This window comes from Semicossyphus pulcher, unplaced genomic scaffold (assembly GCF_022749685.1).
Source record: "Semicossyphus pulcher isolate SPU_LCO1_2020_fin unplaced genomic scaffold, fSemPul1.0.p SCAF_21, whole genome shotgun sequence".
Taxonomy (NCBI): domain Eukaryota; kingdom Metazoa; phylum Chordata; class Actinopteri; order Labriformes; family Labridae; genus Semicossyphus; species Semicossyphus pulcher.
The window spans coordinates 3170977-3192912 of record NW_027211695.1 but is presented as its reverse complement, the minus strand read 5'-3'; the positions used below and the strand labels follow the sequence as shown (position 1 = coordinate 3192912).

At 42.9% G+C, this 21936-nt stretch overlaps 1 protein-coding gene across 3 annotated transcripts; it reads right to left on the bottom strand.

Annotated features, from left to right (window-relative positions):
* Positions 1–42: 42 nt before the first annotated feature.
* Positions 43–21705, bottom strand: nectin4a (nectin cell adhesion molecule 4a). Of its 3 annotated transcripts, none has more exons than XM_069672121.1 (11): positions 21075–21705; positions 15229–15420; positions 14598–14765; positions 13407–13685; positions 11732–11849; positions 6690–6844; positions 6441–6600; positions 6008–6083; positions 5663–5725; positions 3836–4033; positions 43–3717 (listed from the first exon to the last, which is right to left on the bottom strand). In XM_069672121.1, exons 1-11 carry the CDS (start codon positions 21127–21129, stop codon positions 3325–3327), a joined length of 1857 nt encoding a protein of 618 aa, XP_069528222.1. In that variant the 5' UTR covers positions 21130–21705; the 3' UTR covers positions 43–3324. The 3 variants fall into 3 exon arrangements, with proteins under 3 accessions (XP_069528222.1, XP_069528223.1, XP_069528224.1); XM_069672122.1 differs by having other exon boundaries at positions 3860–4033; XM_069672123.1 differs by lacking the exon at positions 3836–4033.
* Positions 21706–21936: the final 231 nt, after the last annotated feature.

The window sequence follows — 21936 nt, the reverse complement described above, 5'->3', positions numbered from 1 at the left end:
ACTTCCGGGCGGAGTCAAAGTAGTTTTGTTTGGGTTTATGTATTTACTTTTATTTTGACAGCAATTTCATACATTTACATATCAAGGACCCTATTACAAAGTGGGTCTTTTTAGACGATAAATTGTACTTTCTCACCTTGTGACAAATTGGTATGGAGCCATAAATTGGCCCATGGAAAAGTGTAAAGGTGTGCTCAGACAGGAAGAAAATGTATTTTTTGTCTTGCATTACTTGCAACAGTTTGACTGTGGGATCATTAGTGTTCATAGGCTGCATGTTGGTTTATCATGACCCTTGAATATGCACTTTTCCTGGCATGTCGGTAAACCAAACACTATCATTGGTTCATAACACCACCTGGAGGCAATACAGCTCCATTAATTTCCCTGCATTTTCCAGGGACTGTATGTGAATGAACTTTACTATGAGGCTGACAAGTGCCCAGTATGATATCCTCTTAGCTAAGTCAGGCTTGGGACTGTATCAGAATTTTTGCAATGGTAACCAACCACTTGCGGTCTGTTCAGCTGCAGAGCACCTGTCTATTACCTACAGTAGCAGAGAGATGTGATAAAAGGGGCCCAGAGCTAATTTTGCCCTCAGCAGTTTAATCCGGCCCCGCCGAAGACACTTTGTGCATAGTCATTTAAAAGTAACGTTAAATATTTTTCCTGTAGTGCGTTATAGTGGTGTTGGGGTTAGCAGTGTCGCCTCACAGCAACAAGGCTCCAGGTGAGAATCTTCCGGCCGGCAGTGGCCTATCTGTGTTGAGTTTGCACACTCTCTCCGAGCATGTGTGGGTTAGTTCCAGTTACTCCGGCTTCCTCCCACAGTCCAAAGACATGCTCTTTAGGTTATTTGGTGACTCTAAATTTCCCCACAGTTTTTTTGTGAGCGTGAAAGGTTTGTGATTGGAAAAAGCCACCGTCAGTCCAAACTGGTGTTCTCTGTAATCGATAGAAGCAATAATATTTGAAATTGGTGCCATAGCTGTGGAGAAAGTTGTACAAACAGCTCGTGGTTTGACCCATTCTACATTCCTACAACACCCAGCATGCATTGCGCCCCTCCCTCTGAAAGCGAGAGACGCTGGAGTGAAATACTAAAGTTTTCCAGTCAAGGATATTGATCGCTGCAGGCAAGCGGATACCGTCCTCCAAAGGCACAGAGACATTTTTTTCCTACCATAATGGCATTAGCTCCCCATAATAGCATGATAGGACTGAGGTTGAAAATCGACGAACTGGCCTTTAACAGGATAAGAGGTACAGATAATTGATGGATGATGGACCTTCTTACAATTAGTAAAGGTTTCGGAGTAAACCTCCCAAAGTTTCCACAAAAGCTTGTTAGCAGATACATTTTGCTGTACATTTAGGAAACACATGCACATTTATTTCAACCCATCAACATAACATGACATCCCACACAGCCCTCAAATTATACAAAAATCCAGACACGTGAAGCAGGAAGATAATTTTCCAAAATCACAGTGAACTCAGTGGAGTGGAGTCTTTCATAGTTTGGCAGTTTGTAGGCTCATTCTGGTCCCTGCACTATCCAGCAGTATACATCAGGGGGCACAGTCTACAACAAATACAAACTACATTCACACACAATGCCAATCATCCGCTGCTCTTATCTGTTACTGGCGAATAGTATTAAGCACGTTTCCTTTGCCAAAAAAATCTAGATGTCTTTTTACATTTGGGGTGGAAAAAGTAATAATTACAGACGGTACATCAGAAACAAAATAATACTTCATATTTGCCTAAACAGCAAAAGATTTTTTTTTTCCCTTTGGCACACTGCTTCCCAAATCAGGGCTGTAACACAATCCACCAATACTTAAACACATATAAACAAAGACATAAGAACAGCGGTTCAGATAAAAAAATACATACTTGGTTTTGCCTCAATGTTATAAAATCTGTAACAGTTCATGCCCTTTTGGAAAGGCATCCTGCGGTCTTGAAGTTTAAAAAATAAAAGGTCTATGGTTGTGGCAGTTTTTTCGGTCTAACGGTCTCTGGTGTGAGAGTCCAGCTGTACTCCATAAAGCAGCCTTATCAAGCAATACTATAACATAATCCAAAACAATAAAAAGGTATGAAATTAAAATCTATTGTACAGGTATTTGGCAGCTTGCATTCACAACATGCTGTAAATGCACCCCAGTTTATTTAGTAAACTTTTCATCAGCGTTTTCCATCAGCCAGCAGTGGTTGGTCTGCCAGAGAGGGTAGGCGGAGCTAAGTGGCTGCTTTACGTTCCGACTGTTTTTCCTGCATAGGCCGCAGCCTGCTGATACCTGTCAATATTACTGGGACTACAAGCGGACTACAAACGGAAACCAGAACACTTGCCGTCCCTAAAATCCACGTCCCTGCCTACAGATTCTACATATTTACGTAGAATCTGTAAATAGATACAACTGTGTGTGTGAATAAAGTTATGGATGTGAGGTTGGTGGGGAAAAAAGTTAATTGACTGTATCATTGATTATTAAGATTTAAGTCATCAAAAACAACTTGAAAGAAGTTTAAAAGGAAATTATTTGCACATTTGTACAGATTCACACAGCCTAATCGCTACATGTTAAGGACACATCGGTCATGCTTTGGCTGTTTGATGTCTTTATCTGATCCCAACTGTCTTAGTGCTTAAGTCAAAGGAATGAGGACAGTAAGACAATGTGGAGGTATGCAAGTTTCAGGTGTGGCTAAAGAGGAACCAGCCCATGGCTTGGATTAGATCCCAAACTGTTGTGTAAGTTAGAAAACCTAACACAGTTACTAATATATTGAATACCACTTGAACACAAATCCAGCCCCAGTACTGAGGTTTTGCAATCTAGTTTTCTGATGTACCAACGTCCACAGCTCTCTCAGCCTTGAATGCCATTCCTGCATTTCCTGGTTTGCTGTCCCTGAGTCCCCAACAAAAGGTATGTGAACTGGTGTCACTGCAGTCTGTTATGTACAGCTGGTAAGAGCAACAAGTACTGTGTTGTGAAAGATGAGCAGGAAATTAAACATTGTAGTAGCTGCACGGAAAATACTGCAACATTGTCTTTTTTATGTACAGATACAGAAGTGTCCAGAAGATGCTTTGGAGTAGATTCTTTCCTCTTAAGACTTTGTTCTATTGCACCATGTTCCCACACAATAAAGAAGATGCATCACTGTAGTAAAGGAGGAGATTTTAACTGACGACAAACTGGTTTCTTGGTTGTGTCCAGACCTCGCCAGTGTATCCACATTTGAACCCCCTCCAAGCTCAGAGCTGGTGACTCTTAAAGTTTGTTCTTTTCCAGCTGCCTGCTAAACTATCTGGGCCTTGTGGATGAGGGAGGCATGGGGACTGACCCCAGTGGTGCTCAGCCGGGATTTGGGTCTGAGCGTGCCGTTAGTCTGCTGATAGCGCGCGCTATGGGCCTCAGAAACCTGGGAGCTGTTTGTCTCGCTGTCCTGGTCATCAGGATGCTCCTGACTGGCAGGACCCCCCAAGCCTTCATCCACTTCATCCTCATCATCTGTAACAGGTGGGTAGGTGCAGCTAGGAGGAGGGTGCTGGAGGGTCTTGTTGACGCTTCCCGGTCTTGAGCCCCCTTCCGCTGGGATAACGACGCTGCCATTTAGCTGTCTGACAATCTCAGTGGACTGCACAATGGGGTAAGGTGATGGCGTGAGAGGAGGGTGGAAACGGGTTTCCTGCTGCAAAGACAAAGGGCAGACACACTTGTTAATTGCATCATCATCAGGTAAGTATGCAGAGGTTAATACGTCAAGCTTGGACTTGCCCAGAAAGAAGCATGCTTTCAGACACTCTTACCAAAGATATAGTGCTGTTTCTCACATATGTTTCGACTCTGAGTCGGTTCTCCTCGTCTCTATCCAGAATCCTTTCTCTCCCCCGCCGCGAGTTGTTGTGCAAGACTGGTCTGCCCAGGTAGTCAAACGCTCCCCCTCCCCCTCCTCCTCCACGCCCACCCGAGATAGTAGATCGGCTGTCACGGCAGTAAGCTTGCTCCTGTCAGCGCAGGAAAGGACACTGATCAGTATACACACATCCACCGATTAGCTGCAGAGATAGTGGCTTTTGTGGCTTTATCTGAAACAGAAGTGACTCTAGTGATAGAACCTCTTTTGTAAAGCAGGCTAAGTCATGCTTAACTTTACTTACTTGTATTGCAAGTTAATGTCTCAAAGCAAATGGAACATTTTTGGAAATATGTTTATTTCCAAAAAGGACAGGGGGAAACAGCTAGCTAGCTAACTATTGCAAGTGTTGACCTCTTTTTCGAGTTTCAAGGGATTAAATAAACAAGGTCTTTATCTGTTTGCTTCATCACTGCTAACAGCCCTCGGCTCAGCTTAGCTTAGCGTAAAGACTGTCAACAGGGGGAAGCAGCAAGGAAGTTAACAGCTAGCTATTAAACAAGTCTTATCAACACTTTCAGACCTTGTGTAAAACAATTACCTTTAGATTACACCCTTTTTAATTAACATGTTAGTAAGTTAGCTTTAGAGGTGCTGAGTGGACAGAGCCATGCTAGCTGTCTCATCCTGTTTCCACTCTTCATGCTAACTTCATATTTAACGGACAAGAATATTTCCCAAATCCCAAACTATGTAAGATGAGAAGACTGATTCCACTCTAATGTTTGTTGAGATCTTGTGAGAGCTGCTGCTAGATAAATACTGTTAGTCTTTGGCAGGGCCAGGCTAGCTGTTATGCTCCTTTTATTCTTTATGCTAAGCTAAGCGTATTGGATAATTGCTCTAGCATCATATTTAACAGTAGTGATTCGAAACGAACAACTCTTTTTACTGACTCTTTTTTACTCTCAAATAACTTGTTTACTGATTCGCCCCTCCTACTAGCCACTGCAAACTGTGAATATGAGGTGAGACCACCGTGTGAGCCTCGCCCTGTGAGAAAAACAACCACTTTGGTGCTTGTTTCAACTCAGTACTCACTCCCATCTTCAGCTCACTCCCTGCCCTGAGCTGAAGAGCTGAGTCGAGTTAAACAAATCACTCACTGAATCACTCACTCACTCACACAGTGCACACTCTCCTAACACGGCAGGGCACAAAATGCACTTTTTCCGCACACAATCATGGGAAATAAGGTCCAAAAACAGAAGGTCTAGAAGAGCTACATGATTAAATGTAATCTCCGTTAATGTTAGCAGAGTGCTGAAGCAGAAGTTAGCCCAATTGGGCGACGGAAGTCTTGAGCGGCATGCTCTATGGGTGCTTGGGCAGGTGGGGGATCAAGCTCTGGCTAACTTAAGTGACTCGAAAACCCGACTCTCTTTAGTGACTCGTACAAAATTAAGTGAGTAAAAAGAGTCGAACCTCCTGTCTCTATTCAACAGACAGACATGAGAGTGGTATCAATCTTCTCATCTCACTCTCGGCAAGAAAGCAAGTCAGTGAGCATCCCCAAAAGTCAAGCAATGCCTTTGAGCACCAATTAGGATCCACACAGAGGCCAAACTTTAGAAACAAGAAGTCCCAAGAGAAAAGGAACAAAGAAGTAGCTCAAAGGTCAATATCTGAGGCGCAGGTTAGCCATCTGGCATCTGGACAGTAAAGCCTCAGTCCCTGGCCCTGGCCCTGCATGCAGAGTTAGATAGATACGTAGACTGACCCCGAGGGAAGACAGGCTGGTCCTCATGGTTCCCTCCACCCTCAGAGGGATGCTTTCTTCTGTCTGCAATGAAAAGAAACAAATTGAATGCGGGACAAACTCTCAAACTTTGCTATAATCCTAAAAAAACTTCCCAACCCACTCTGACATTTATAGAGCATGGTATTAGGTATTCATCACAGTACGATTTCAAAATCCTTGAATGTGCAAAACGTTTGGGACCAGCATGAATTTGATCAATGGTGTCAAAGTCTCGCAGCCTGAATCAGGTCGTGCAGACTGAGGAGAAAAGATAATATGATGCTGCGGTAAGGCGGCGTGAAAATAATAATTTAGTGATCATACCACTCCTCTGACATCTGTGCTGACGGAGTTCATCCTCCTGAAAGAAGCCTGCCTGGAGAGAGTGCTTATTTCCTCCCTATGAGAGACAAGAGACAGAGAGGAGATTTTAATGTGATGTAAACGACAGAGTTCCACTGTGAATCATGCGCTTTAAGTTTTAATATAGTTCATACTGCGTGCTGCATGTTCTTTTTAGTTTCCTTGCCTTTGCTTACACATCCCACACGATCATTTATCAACTGAATTTTACACTTGCTCCTTTAATTCTACTAAACACACTCCACACTTGTAACTGTCAGCTGTAATCTGCTTAATAGCCCTGAATTGCTTCATTCTTAGTTATGCTGTTTGGCTCGATCTCGCCTGCAGGGATCATTAAAGTTTCATCTCATCTTATCTCATCTTAATTAAACGTCATGTTATCTCAGCGTACTTCCTCTCAGTCAGCTCCCTCTGCAGCTTCTTGTTCTTGCTCTTGTGGTGGCAAGTGACGGAGATGACGATGATGAGCATGAGGATGAGCAGCCCGCCGGCCGCGCCCCCGACGATGAGCATCAGCATGTTTTCAAGCGATGACCGCGGCTCGGGAGCCTCTGTAAGGCAGAGCGTCAGAGGGTTAAATTGGCGGGATTAGATGGATATGATCTCAGTAAGTGATGTTGATGACAGTGCTGTCATCTACCTGTCATGGCGATCACCACCTCTGCCTTCCCTACTCCTACTTCATTCTTCGCCACACACTGGTAGGTGCCTCCGTCTGACAGGCTCAGGGGTCGCCCAAAAAGTAGTGTTCCATTAGAGTGGGGGATCACGCCTTCTGGCAGCTCTCCACCAATTCTGCAAACAGAGCAAAAACATGAACATAAGTAACAGCCTGCTTTTGCTTTTAAAACTTTAACTACATTTTGCAGATTACTACGGAAGCCCTAAGCGGACATGCATCCATACATCTTATTTACTAAGTTTTCCGGGCTGTTTTCTCGAGATCTCGACTGTTTTCTCGTGATATTGGGATAATTTTCTGCCGATCTAAAAAACAGAACAACAGGTTGGTCACTGTGTGCAGGACATGCCATGGTGCCACACTAATGAGGTAAATTAGACCTGTTTCTATGTTTGTTTGCAATCCTGGGGAGTTCTGATCCTCTGACGTTACGTTACAGTGGTGCAGCATTGTTATCTCGAGCAAGATAAATAAGTCGAGATTACGAGGAAACAGCCGGAAATGACTCACAGGAAACAGAGTACATAACATAGATTATACTACTTTACTTAAAGGTATACTAAGTAGGATTTTCCTAGAAAAATAAAATACAGATTTTATAAATATAATATAAATAACTTCTGGGCCTCTGTACATGTGTGTTGGTGAGTGTGTGTGCAGACCCTTGCGAGGCCCTTGCAGGCCCCTCTGCATCTATTCTGTTGTTTGGCTTTGCACGGGACGTTTTCAGGATGGGCGCTGTTGTGGTTCCCTGAGCCAATCACAGGTGAGTGTGGGAGTGGTTCAAATTAGCAACTGGGCTCCATTCAGACCGGCGAACATGGCAAAAGAGCGATGCAGATTTGGCTTTCTTTCTGTTGGACAGGTAGGTGCCCCAAACTGGGTAGGACAAGCTAACCGGTAGTTAGCATGCTAGCTGCAAAGGTAACCGTGATGCTGTTGGTGTGAGAGTGAGAGTGAGCTTCTGGTGACGAAGAGCTCAGGAGGAGGGGCCCAGTTTAAATGTGCTGTTGACAAAATGCAAGGAAAATCCTACTGATTATACCTTTAAGAAAGATTTTGGTTGCAGGAGTATATAAGTGTGGTCTTAGTACTTTTACTCTAGTGAAGCCTTGGAAAAATTCTGTGACCACTAACTTTAACATCTTTTTCTGTTATAGTAACATGCAGAAAAAAATTGAAGCAGGTAGTGACGGATGGCATGCTCTCTGGAGAGATCAACCAGTGTCTGTAGGTGGTGCAGTTTGTTCAGGCATGTTGCCTACGACTGCTCATGCTGACCATCCATTTCTGCTTTTTTTATTCAGACTAACCGTACACATTAAAAAAGATCTTCCCTCTTGAACATCTTGGAGGGCGGTTACTTTTGTTACACGGGATAAATCGGTGAAATAAAGCAAATCCATTGAACATACATGTTTACGGCCATGCACTTCCTGGCAGCGTGACTCAGGGAAAACGTGTTACAAACTTTGATGAGCACACAGAACAGGGTGTTGCCACAGTGTTGTTGTTTTGACTGTTTGATGAAATCAGTCGTAACCGACCTGATGCCAGCCTTTTGCTGTAAACATGACCATTGCCCTGGAATTACCTGGTGTGTTTACATTATTACAGGGACGTATGCATGTAAACAACAGTGTTTGGCTGCACTGACCTCCATTTATTGCGTACAGGGCACTTTTTTCGTCATGAGCAGGAAAGGGGAACTGTCTGTTTTCACATATGCAGCAGACACACCTCTGAGATAACATCTTACACAAATCCACACATTAAGCTTCCTCTTCCTCCTCTCGCCGCCCCCTTACCTCAGCCCAGCCCCCTCTGCCGACCTGCTCCCACCGGTTCGCCTCCCTCCCCCGTGCGGACGGCTCATCCCTTTCCCTTTCTCCTCTCATCCCCCTCTTCCTCCCTCCTTCGTGTGAAACTGTCTCATCTGTCTGATTTCTGCACAAGCCGCAACACGACACTGTGACACCAGCTATTACTTCACCTGCCGCCTTTTATTGACAGAGCCAACAGGTTCGCCCGCTCGCTGCTGCTACAGCCGCTGCAAATGTGTGTGTGCGTTGGTGTTAAAAGTGTGCACGAGTAAGGAGAGGTTGATTGTAACTAGAGATTTTGAGTGCTGACTCTTGTGCGTGTTGCTTGTATGCATGGGGGGTGTCTGGTAGGCCTGATTTCCCAAGGTGTGTTCCTGTGACTAACAGCAAGTAATAAGTACATCATCATCTGGCGTAAACATGCTCAAATCACACGAAACACCCCCAAACGTTTAACTTATATTCTCTTTACATTTAGGATGAACTTTTGCCCCGTCTAAGCGAGAGGAATTTCTCCCTCTGGGTCTAACTGTCGCTTGTCATAATTTGGACAGGCAGACATTCCTCTTCCCGTCAAATTTCAAGGCTCATGTTTTTTATTTTCTCCACGCCACACCCTGAGAGTATGTTAATGCCAAAGGAAATGGCTTAGAGATGACACCAGGTGACTGAAGCAGAAGAAGTCAAGCCCACGTCTGGGATTAAAGCCGGGCAGCGGTGTGCCGCGTTTTAAAACAACACACAAAACATTTTCGAGCCGTCGGTTTCCATTAAGGCAGCAGAATCGGGAGGCGACAGTGCCAGGACATGTTTGGTTAAGTCATGTGAGATGGGTGGAGCGCCACACTCACGATGGCAGGAATGGTAGGAAGTTTATAAGAGACGAAGCGACAATAAAACTAACACTGAAAAGGTTTATTTGTTGTTCTAGATGAAAAGATAACTTAGGATAAACTTTCAATATTAAAAGGTGCCATGTTGAGTTTTCTTGTAAATAAACAAATGTCATGTTTTGGTTTGTTTTTCTCAGGAAGACGCTTCCTGTCGTTCCTTGCGGTCCAACAAAAACATACTGACTGAATTCTCTTCCTCATTCAAGATTTCACATTTGTTTATCTTTTCACATCCATGTTTCCTTCTTGCACAGCCATTTAAGGGTGCATTTCGAAGTGTCTCTCACAGATATTCACTGCTATATTGTTACATATTGTCACTCAAATATAAACACTTAACTCTGCTTGCTTTATATTCAATTGCAAATACACTCCCGTGTTTGTTCTTTACTTACATGCAGGCTCATTTTAGTTTGAGTAAGCTGAAAACCTACTCTGGGCTTCTGTATATTCTTGAAATTATGAGTATTAATTGCATGCTAGTCTTCATCATGTTTACTGTCTCGACACGGCGTAATTTGTTCAAAACAGACACATGTCTGGTATCCGTTTTAACCCAAATACAATGCTACGCTAGTAAGCTAACGCGTTTCTTAACATGCACTGTAAAAACAATTAGCCTAGTCATGTTACCTTATTAGTCATTGTCAGTTTAACTAGAAGTTTGTGTGACTCGTGCCCTCATGATAAGGATAAGCGCTCACTGAAGAAAACCCCTCCCCTTCCCTTATCCCAATTAACCTAACCTACCACCGCAACCCAAGCCGCATGGCCGACAGACTCATGCAAGCTCCAGGTATTGGCAACGCCGATGCTACCTACCCTACCGCATTACTTCTACTGGCCCCCACATTTTAATTAAACACACAAGAGAGAAACAGAGAGAGAAGAGTTTGTAGAGAGAGGCGAAGATGGAGAAGGCAGAGCCAGGGTGAGGTGCCCTGTCTGGGGGTAGCACTCACCCCCGCCGGGCTAGGCTGTACGCTCTACTTCCCTCCTTGTGTAAATGTTGTGATACCGGGAGTCGAGATCGCGTCTAGTCTTTTAAATTCATGCGCCCATGAATGAATTTAAAAGACTGTGTCGACGAAACAAGACAATTCTATGGCAGCTGAATTCAATTTAAAGCCCCCCTCCAGTGAAAATCGAGTGTTTAACCTTGTAAACATCTCCATGTGGTGTTCTTCATGTGCTACAAGACATATCAGGGACAACATCAACAGTCATCTCCATGGCTGGGCTTGTCTGCTTTTAAACTGCAGTGTACCAAGGACAGGCTGAACAACACGTTTTCAGATTGGCAGGTTTATGACGTCACAAACCTGAGGAGCCAATCCCGTTAATGCATATCATTATGTGCAACCTATGGCAACCACTTGGGCGATGCACGAGCCAGCTGTAACCGTCATTTTCACAAACTCACTACTGACTACTAACGTTAACGTTTCGACTGCTAATTACTACATTTCAAGCTAGCTAAGCTTCAACAAGATGGCAGAGACGTGTTTTCTTTTCACGGCGGAGGGGGCGGTTGGAAATGTGCACAATGGGAGGGGCCTATGCAGATTCAGGAATTTTTAATGAGGAAGAAGGAGGAGATGCCTTGGGAGGATTTTAACAAGGTAATTAAACTTATTTTGCACAATTTATTATATCAAGCAGAGCATTTTATATGTCTAAAACATGACTGGAGCTGCTGTTTAAAGTTGAGTAAATTAGAGGATTTAAGTACAACTTAAATAATGTCAAGTTTATTTGACTTGGACAGTCTCAAACTTAGTCAACTTAAAATTTTAAGGCAGCCCGGCAGGCAACACTAACTTTTTTTTTTAGTTCAAACAACAGAGTCAAATAAGTCATCTGAACTTTCATTCATTCATTTGGGATTTTAAGTCACAGGTTGGAAAATTCTCTTTAAATTGAGTTAGTATTAAATGATAAGTAAGTTCACATAAGAGACGATCATGTCAATATTGCTTTGAATTACATCCCAAGTCTCAAGCACAGGATACATAATGAAAACGCCCTCGTCACATGGAGGCATTTTCAATTCAAACTGATTTTTCTACCGTAAGTGACAGAGTTAATATGATGTGTTACTTTGGTCCTCATGTTTGACCTGAGCTCAACACCACTGAACATCCCGTTTGCATTCTTAACCCGTGAAATCAGAGCAAAATAATTGGGTTAATAACCCTCAAAGTTACACCGTCCAGACAAATCAGACAGTTAGTCACCTGAGTACCAGACAGCCAGAGAGGGAGGGAGGAGGGGCCTACTGTACCTGATCCAGGTGAAACTCTGTGGTTTGGGGTTTCCTCCACTCACACACCTCAGGGCAGCATTCTCCATACCCACGGACCAGTCTCCACCGTAGCCAGACACCTCTGCGTGTGGAGGGACTGAGAGGAACACAAGAACAAAAGGTTAACAGCTTTGTTTGATTGTAACACACAGAAGGAAAGACTGGTATCGAATACAGCTGATTTTCAATGTAGTTATGAAGGACGGCTTTCAATCAATGCAACTTTATGAGAAGCAGCTTTAACAAAGCTGAAGTTCAGAGTCATAGAACCCTGGTAATACAGACAGAGAACCACATGTCCCCTCTTGAATTTGATATGGTAAAGACTGAGTAACAGGCTATAGGAGGAGTGTTTATTAATATAGATGCAGTGCGTGCAGAACAGTGATGAAAACAGGAAGTGAAGCTGTGAGGTTTGACCAAAGTTAGGACAAGTTTTTATCTTGTTCTTCACAAATTGGCAAATACCTTTTGTTTTCATAACCGTCTGAGACTTAAGTACTTAAGTAAAAAGCTATGCTAATCTTTGAACAAGAGGTAGTTTCATTGGACATTGTGCGATCTTCATCGGGCAAACCCGACGGTCGAGTACCGAAACGTTGCAAGCAAATACATTTTCTGCACGTTGGACAGTGTGCAAGAGTATACTTGCAAAGAAAATTATGGTTAATGGAATTATTTTACTGTATTATAATAAAGTCAATAATGCAAAGCAATACAATACCCCACATCAGAGACTTCTCTTTATATTGCATTCAGCAATCTTTCTGCTTTTACAAAGGAAAATGCCCTGAAATACATAAAATAACAGTAAAAAAGAATGAAACTCAATGTAGACTAATCAGTTCCACCTGCAAAACTATGTATTCAGCGGTTAAAGTTATAATCTCGAAGATCTCTGGTTCATTCTCTTTGGCAGCGCCTATGGCGATAATCGGTAATTGCAGGAGCACACTTCCCAGATATCCAGACAGTGCTGCATGTGTGACGTCCACGGTTGTCTCCGGTTGTATTTTCCTGGCTGACGGTCGCTTTCCTTTTCAGACTGTTTGCTTCATCTGAGCGTCGAGTTTGTTTCTTCTTCTTTGGATTTTCACTTCTTGTTGAAGTTGTATCTGTAGTCATCCATCTTTTCTTTGTTTGTTCAGCCATAGTAGATTACTGTTTACTCGCAACACTTGCAGAGAGCGGAAAAGCAGCCGCTTAGCTCCGCCTACCCTCTCTGGCAGACCAACCACTGCTGGCTGATGGGAAACGCGTCACTAACTGGGCGCCGCTTGTGAGTTTTTCTGTGAAAGTCGCACCAGACACTTTCATCAGTGGGCCATCGGCTCAATCACCATTGTGTGACCTCATTCGGCGATAGATACTGACTTAACAGACGTTTACTTACATGAAAATCTTCAAGATTATTATTCTAAATCGAGCTCCCAGTGAGCAGAGGCCACATTGAAGTACTATACAACATTATTAAACATAAATAAACTCAGGTAGGGCTTTAGAATGACTAACTTTACACTGATTACTTTTCTTACTATTCTTTTGCTTGCACTCATTAACACAAACAAGGTCCAATCCAGCAGAATGAAGTATAAGTTGGAGTTTATACACATGTAACGAGACATTGTGTCTGTATGATTCGATGAATACTCACAGTGAACCACCAGGTTGTTTCGGATCCTGCGGGGGCCCTGTAAAGTCGGATGCCACACCAGACAGTCCAGCTTCTTGCCGTTCATGCTTCTAAGCGGGTGCAGGGAGTAATGCGAGGAGACCGCCCTGTTGTCCGCCGAGCGGTTGATGGACTGGCCGTTCAGGTCTGTGTCCCATGAGAGGTGGGGAGGCGGGCGGGCGACAGAGCGACAGGAAGCGGCCTGCCGGTAAGACTGGCCCTCCACCAGAATCACAGGGTCGAGGGAGGAGATGGGAATGGCTGGAGGAGATATACAATGTTTGATCAGAGAGAGGATAATGAGGAAAGGTCTGTTGATTGTTTAAAGGCACACTTAACATATTTTCTTATATTCAGCGTCCTAATAAGAGCGACTTAAGATTCTGTCCCGCTCTGAGCCGTTGCCTGCAGAGAAACGGTCGTATTTCACTCCAGCGTCTCTCGCTGGGCTGTTCCTTTCAGAGGGGAGGGTGCAATGCACGCTGGGTGTTGTAGGAATGTAGAATGGGCCTAAGTACGAGCTGTTTGTACAACTTTCTCCACAGCTATGGCGCCAATTTCAAATATTATTGCTTCTATCGTTTACAGAGAACACAGGGGCGAATTTCTCCTATCTGTCTGACAATTTGACACCATGGAAATTTTGCAAGTGAACCTCTATGACATGTTTTTATGACGTTACCAATAACGTCGTCGTTACAAAAAAATGTTAAGCAGGGAGGAGGAACATGCCTTGCTAGCGTTCTGCTAGCTCTTATTGCTAACGATGCCAATGTTTCAACCATTGCTATAACTCAAACAACTGCACACACAAGAACAGCTGTGTGTCTAGTTGGCTGACCTGACAAGGTACGCAAAATCTTATAGACTTTCTGCTTACTTTTTAGATAACTTTTTGTCATATTATTATTCTATTAGGTACTGTCCCTTTTGGATTAACCCATGCACATTTGATTTTATATTTCACTTATATTTGGAGTTTGCATGTTCTCCCTGTGCGTGTGTAGGTTCTCTATGGGTACTCCGGCTTCTTCCCAGAGTCCAAAGACATGCTTCTTATTTTGTACTGTAATTTTGGAGCAATCTGCTTTGGGATGAATAAAGTTCTATCTTATCTTATCTTGTAAATGTCTTCACACTTGACTGTAGCAGAACCATGAGGTTGAAACTCACTCCATACGATGAGGGAGACCTCTCTGTCAAAGTTGCCCGAGGGGAAGGTGCTGATGCGACACATGTACGTCCCCTCGTCAGAGACCTCTGTGCTCATGATGAGCAGAGATGAGTCCAGGGTGGGGTCGCTGCTTTTAAAGCGCACATGTCGAGACCACGTCCCAAAGGCTGCAGAGGCAGAAAGAAGAAGGAGGGAGAGAGTTCGTGTGAAAAAATTAAGTCTAGCCAGTTCAAGATAAACCTCAGGGTTTCTTTAGTCACTTTCAGTTCCCTACACATGCCTGCTTGAAAATACATTTACATTCTGGGCATTTAGCTCACAGTCTTACCCTGCATGTCTCACACTCACAATGGGTGTAAGGTTCAAGACCTACATCACCATAAATTAGCATCCTTGAATATTTTGTCTGATAATTCCCAGTGTGTCTCTCACACAGTTCATTAGACACTCTTAGATGGCTGTGAAGACTCGCCTTAAAGGAGAAAAAAAGGCCTCCAACCAACACTTGTTAACTGTAGCTGACAAAATGAGAAATACCACAAGAAAATGTGCTGAAAGAAGAAACAGGAAGATATTAAGCGTGGGGTTTCTGTTGCATGTGAAAGAGGATGTAAAACGGGACCAGCTGACCTGTCTGTCCATTCGTATGGTGTGCGGTGATGATCTGCTCCTTGGTGGTATCGGGGTTCTCCTTATACCAGGTGACCTGCACCACCACATCATCACTTGTTGGCTTGTACTTACAGGGCAGGAGGGTCTCCTCTTCAGCTAGGGAGCGTATGGGATCGTTTGAAGGGAGAGGCACAAAGCCCCCCTGTATCACTGGAGACGAGGAGAAAAGCAGTTTGATTAGTACATTGTTTCAGTGTGCAAGACTATCAGCATCCTTACACAAGTCATGCAACTAGCTTCATAAATTATGATACAATATGAACTGCAGTGCAACTGTGTTAACCCCTTCCAGCTTACGGGCCCTTGGAGTTGACTGTGACCTTTGACTTGCAACCTGAGCCTGCAGTTAATTACAATCACCATAGCTTCAGGAGAACAAGCAGGTCAGGAGAGCATTGTTTGCTAATTTTAAGGATTTTGACTGACTTAAAAAGCAAGTGGCTTCACTAAGAAGAAGCTTATATTACAAGCGTTGTGACCTCTCCACAAAAGAATGTGGTCTAGCCCTGCATATTTTTTTTCTTTGCTGACCTTCGAGGTTCAAAATTATAGCCTAAAGCTACTTATGTTGCTATTTAAAGGCTGGTTGTAGAGAACACAAAGGTTCAAGCATCTTCTTTGTCATACAAACCACACTGTCTGACTTGAATCTGAATAACAGCCTACGTGATTATCTATTTCCCAGAACATAATAGCCTTACTAATACAAACTGTCATTGTTTCTCAATTTAAAACTGATGGATGCTTGTTTTCTCTTCATTATTAAAGAGTTACTGCGCACTTAAACATGTTTTTTGAGCTGTAATTTAAATCATATTACTGACACATCATTCACTACACTATTTTTGCTGGCGCATTGTACATTAGCCTTCTAGATAATGTTACGTTTCTACTGAGAGACTTAGAATCAGAAATAACTGTAACAGGTAGCACGTGCGGTCGCCGCATGCGCACTTGCATTGCCTCGGCTCCAAAAGCTCCGGCTTCAGGCCTTAGTTGGGCTGGAGCCAACAGCTCGAACTGATAGGGCTCGGGACCAACACGGCTCGGGACCACCACGGTCCTCCACCACACTAAAGTGCTCTTCAGGGGACTCTGGAGGGGAGAAGTCCTCCAGCCCTCTGTGGCATATGTGCCTTGTGACTCTGTGTCACTCTCCATTTTTCCCCCTCTCAGCCCCTTGCCCACTTTGACCATTTTTCAAAATAGTGCAGTGGGTGGAGTTGCGGTCAGACCTGGGGGTGCAGGTACACTTTAATGAAGAATGTTACAACATAAACATAGCCTTGAAGTTACAGATGTGGTTATGAAAAGCAGCTAACAGAAGGCTTAGCTAGCTAACCACAAAGGGCTAGGGTAGGGTGACCATACGTCCACCTATAAAACACTAATATGTCCCGGTTTTGACCAATTGAAATACCAAAACAATGCACCATGCTTGCAACACTGATTTGTCTTCATATGTCAATCAATGTCGTCGTCAAGGCTGTTGCTGTTTTAACCAATAGAAAAGCATCACTAATGCACTGCAAGTCAAAGTTTTAATACTGATTTGTCTGTACGTGTCAAACAATCTTGCCGTGCGGCTGTTGCTTAGCTAGCCCAGCTTATCATACTGACAGGACCTGCCGGCGTAACGTCAGGTAGGCTAGCTGTCATGCCGAAAAGGAAGTCAGCGTTTTCCAAGGCGCTCCAGGAGAGTTACAGCTTCTTTCGCAGAGAACCAGGCAATGAATATGCTGCGTTCTGCGCACAATGCAAGTGTCCATTTTCAGTCGCCTACAGTGGAAATGCCGACATGCAAAGCATTATTAAAATGAGCAAACACAAAACAGGGATACAGGCTCAGACATGAGTGGGTTTTTTTCAGGGTGCTATGTGCCAAACCTTTTGTTAGCTTGGCTCAGGAAGCTATGCTAGCTGTTTCCCTCTGTTTTTAGTCTTTTTGCTAAGCTAACTTGCTGCTGTGTGAAATGATTATAGGTATTGTTCTTCTCAGCAAAGCAGATAAAACTTTTTAAAATGTCTATTCCTTTGACACAGGTTTGTACAAAGTGTTTGTCCAGGACTATGATTTATGAGCTTCAGTTGCACGGTTTTCCTGGCCGTGGATCAAGGAGAAAATACAAACTCAAGTTTTGGAGCGCTGATGGGGTTTAAAGAGTCCACACAGAGTGAAGACAGAAAGAGGGAGGAGAGAGGTTGTCTATCAGAGGAGCTAAAAACAAGTGAAGCTATGTCGCTTAACTAGTTGCTCGAGATAAACTTTCAAAGGAAACAGAGGTTTACCTGAGTGTCTGGACTGTTCGAGACATTCAACAAGGCCTCAGGAAACACCTGGGACACAAAATACACTCTACACGTCACGTGTACTGTCTCACTGCAAACCACAAACACTGCCATAAATATCGCTCATTGTTTGCACTATTCTGTCCTCCTGGCCGTCTGTTTAAAGATTTAAATTGTTGATCTGTTTGATGTAGACAGACTAAGACACCTGTCACCTGTAGTCCTCCAGCAATTTAATAAAGTACACACACACTTACTGCTGGGACTAGACAGTCTAAGGATGTTGACTCCTGCAACCTGCATTGAATGGTTAGTTAGAAACTGCAAAAGTAAAAGTTTGTTTAATCTCTCACAGGGATATTTTACCAAGCACGCAGCTACAATAGTGTTGTGTGCTGCTAATACATAGCTATGAGTGTAATGTTTGACTATGTCGCTTAAAAGCCTGGACAAAGTGATTCACGGTCTGTGTATTATTATATTGTTGCTCTTGGCTTGAGGCGTGTGTCGCTGATGACTGATTTACTCTCAGGAGGAGCAGCCTTAAGATAACCGTGACCATGTTTACACTGAGTAAAAGAAGCTAGCATGGGAAATGAATTTTAGCACTCCCAAACACTAACGATATATCAATGCACAACATGGCAGACCATATAAGCTGAAGTACAACACAGCCGATCTTATAATCATTGAACCACTCAAATATTATACCCTCATAATTGAGCTAAAGCATGTTATTTTGCTTACCTGTTGCCTCCTGGGGTCAACTTCCTGTTTGATGCTAACCACATCCCCCGTAAGTGACTTGAGATAAAGGTGCTTTGATTCACAGCTTTCAGGGTATAATTGCAATGCTACTTTCTTATACTTCCACATTTTCATCACCCTACTTAGAAGGATAGCATTGCTTTGAGCTAAATGCTAATGTCAGCATGCTGTCAAGCAGGTTTAATGTTTGCTATATTCACCTTCTTAGCTAAGCATGTTAGCATGCTAACGCTTGCTAATTAGAACTTAACACTAAGTTGAGCTGAGTTGATGGGAATTTCATTAGTGTTCATGAACTAAAGTATTAGTTATAGGCATTAAATATTTGGATTGCCAATAATTTGAACAGTCAATCCAATAGTTTAGAAATGAATGTACTAAAAAGATAAAGATGGTGCTAGCATGGTTAATAAAAAATAGAAACACAACGCCAGGACATAAACCATCAAGTTGTTTCCAATGAAAGCACGAACACGTTGTTGATGCAGTTCGCATATTAAATATCTCTGATTCATGTGAGAACAGGATGTAACACTAAGAGCATTAGCTAACTGTCACACCTGATTTGTTATTTCTCATATCTATTACCTCTTGGGGTCGCCTTCCTGTGTGATACTAACCACATCCCTCTTAAGTAATTTCGCTGCTATTATTGATGAGACTGCGATCATGTACAGCAAGGTCTGAGCAATATTTCCTATGTGAACATCTTTAAAATATAATGGAAGATTACAGCAGTAGGAGTCTGGGAATTCTAAAAACGAATTAATTAATTAATTAATTAATTAATTTAAGCAGAGAAAAGTTCAGGGAACTACCTTAAGATTTCTAACACCATTGTATGAGTACTGGGTAATATTTACAGCGTTATAAGTGTTGAGAATTAAAGGAGTCTGGGACCCATGAGACAGAAAAATTATAACTGACGAGTTGCATTGTTCTGACCGGACCTGTTTTTATCCATTCACCCATCCATTATCTATACCGCTTATCCTGTTCAGGGTCGCGGGGGGGCTGGAGCCTATCCCAGCTGTCATTGGGCTGGAGTGGTCGCCAGTCAATCACAAGGCTGACACACAGAGACAGACAACCTTTCACACTCACACCCACAGCTATGGACAATTTAGAGTCACCACTTAACCTTACAAGCATGTCTTTGGACTGTGGGACACACAGCGCTAGCCACTGCACCACCGTGCAGCCTACCAGTTTTTATATTTTACTATATTCTGTATTTTCTGTCTGTCATAATGCTCTGTTGTTAACTGTGTAAAGCACTCTGAATTGCTCCATGTATGTATGAATGGTGCTTTATGAATAAACTTGCCTTGCCTTAATTGAATTCACAATACTTAAAGGTAAAGCATTGCTTTGAGCTAAATGCTAATGTCAGGATTCTGTCAAGCAGGTTTCGTGTTTGCTATAGCCTATTCACCTTCTTTGATAAAAGAAAACTTACTTAAAACTAAGTCAAGGTGAGTTGATAGTAGTTTAAGTTGTTTGGTCATGATTCAATTAGGACTCATCCTTTGAATACAATATATATCATTACGCAATGTCATGAAAAGATGGAAAGGAGAGCTATGATGCTAACAGCGCTAACATGAAAAAGAAAGAGGGTCAGAAGGCCGGAACATGAAATAACTTCCTGCTAAAGTACTTTCCCATGATACCACTAACAAGTTGTTGATCTCTGTCTCTGGTTCATGTGAGAACAGAATGTACACTACACTTGAAATACTATCTTGTAGAGTTATGCTACACTGACTTCCATTAAGAAATTGTCAAATAGTTACCCTTGAATGGTAGATTTGATTGGGACCATTGTATTAGTTTCACCTTTTCAGGCGTGTGTGTGTGTGTGTGTGTCAGTCAGTTTCACTTGAGCAGCTCTTACAGGTGTTGCTTCAGTACCTGCTGTGGGAGAATCTGTTCAGATATGTCAGCGAGATGTGATTCATGCATTTACCATCAGGCTGGATGAGTGTACGCTGCAGACAGGTGTGTTTTTCCATGTATGTGTGTGTGTGTTTGTCACCCTGAGGTTTAAGCCGCGTACTGTGGAATCTGCCTGTTCTGCATTACTGGCATAACACTTAGGCTCTCCTGCCTCTTCTGTATGGGAATGAAGAAACTTTGATGCCACGCTCTTCTTTATCACGTCTGTCTTTGTGTAGGTATTAAAAGTATTTGCATTTTGGCAGTTAGCTGCATCCATGACTTAATCTATTAAGAAGTTAAATTACGTTGCGTAATATTGCGGAACATTACAGGAGAAAGACTTTCTGAAGCAACACAAACACACGCTAGGAGGGTCCACGCGTCTCCTCTGAATCAGACAGGAGTGGGATTCAAAAACAGCCGCAACAGCAACCTGTTTTTCCAGAAATATAACACAGCGCTTCAAGGGTTTTCTTGAACAGCCCTTTCCCAGCTAAGGCAATTCCTCAGAAAAGCTGGTCACCTGCTCAGAGTGAACAGAACTTAGCTTATGAATATGTATGAGATCTCTGTAGGCCAGCTTTATTAACACCTTCTTCAAAACTAGACAATCATAGGAGTAGGACTTTAATAGGGTTCTAAAATAAATCAGATATACACACAAAGGATCCTACAATAAGGTAACTATAGGCCACTGAAGGTACAGTAGCCTATGACCCTGAAGGCATCTCATAGAAAACACAGACACAGACATACTGTACAGTCTTGGAATAATGACTTTGGACACAATTTTTAAGCCTTCTTACCACAGATCTGTAGCACACAGAGACACAGAGAGAGTGTGTTCAGCAGAGATGTCATCCTCCTCAGTTACTTTAAACTGTGCGCAAGTTGGGACAATTTCAGCGCTGGAATAACGCTCATCAGTCCAGGTAGTAGATCCTTAATGACGGGCATGCATGAAGCAATGAGGCGGACTCATGCCTCCTGCTGCCGGATCATCCTTGATGGTGTTTTGTCTTTTAAAAAATTGTCGCTGTATTAACTCAACAAGTCCTTTAAAAGCGTAAATCCTTTCGGTTTAGTTTCGTGTTGCTTCGTCAAAAACACGCAATCATGTTTGCCATTTAGAAAAAAACGGAGACGCAGCTCTACCTGTTTGGGTTACACCTGTTTGTGTGCTACACCTCTCTTGCTGTCGCACCTTCTCATACACACACACACACACAACTCCCTACGCGCGCACGCGGATACGCACACATTTGCTTCAAAAGTCACCTTTCCGGTTTGGTAAAGGCAACATGACAGTTATTTTCGCGTCTTTACTTGCTCTATTCAGAAGGGAGGCAGGTGAAAAGCACGCACGAAGAGCCAGTTTAAAGTGAGTGTTACAATAGGCAGCTCCACCAGGTTAATGCCAAAATAAAAGGCGCCTCCTCCCATTTGGGGAAAACAAATTAATCCTTTAATTTCTAAAGGGATGATCACAACAAAAACACCAAAAACGCTCAATGAAAAAAAGTTTAACAATACATTTAATCTGTTAATACTTAATCAACACATGTAATGGTTTATTCCAAATGAAATGTCAACATACAACCACCTCTTCAATCAATCAGGGTGTAGCCAATGTCGTGTCCTTATTTTCCCCCTTTAATGGTTTCATGT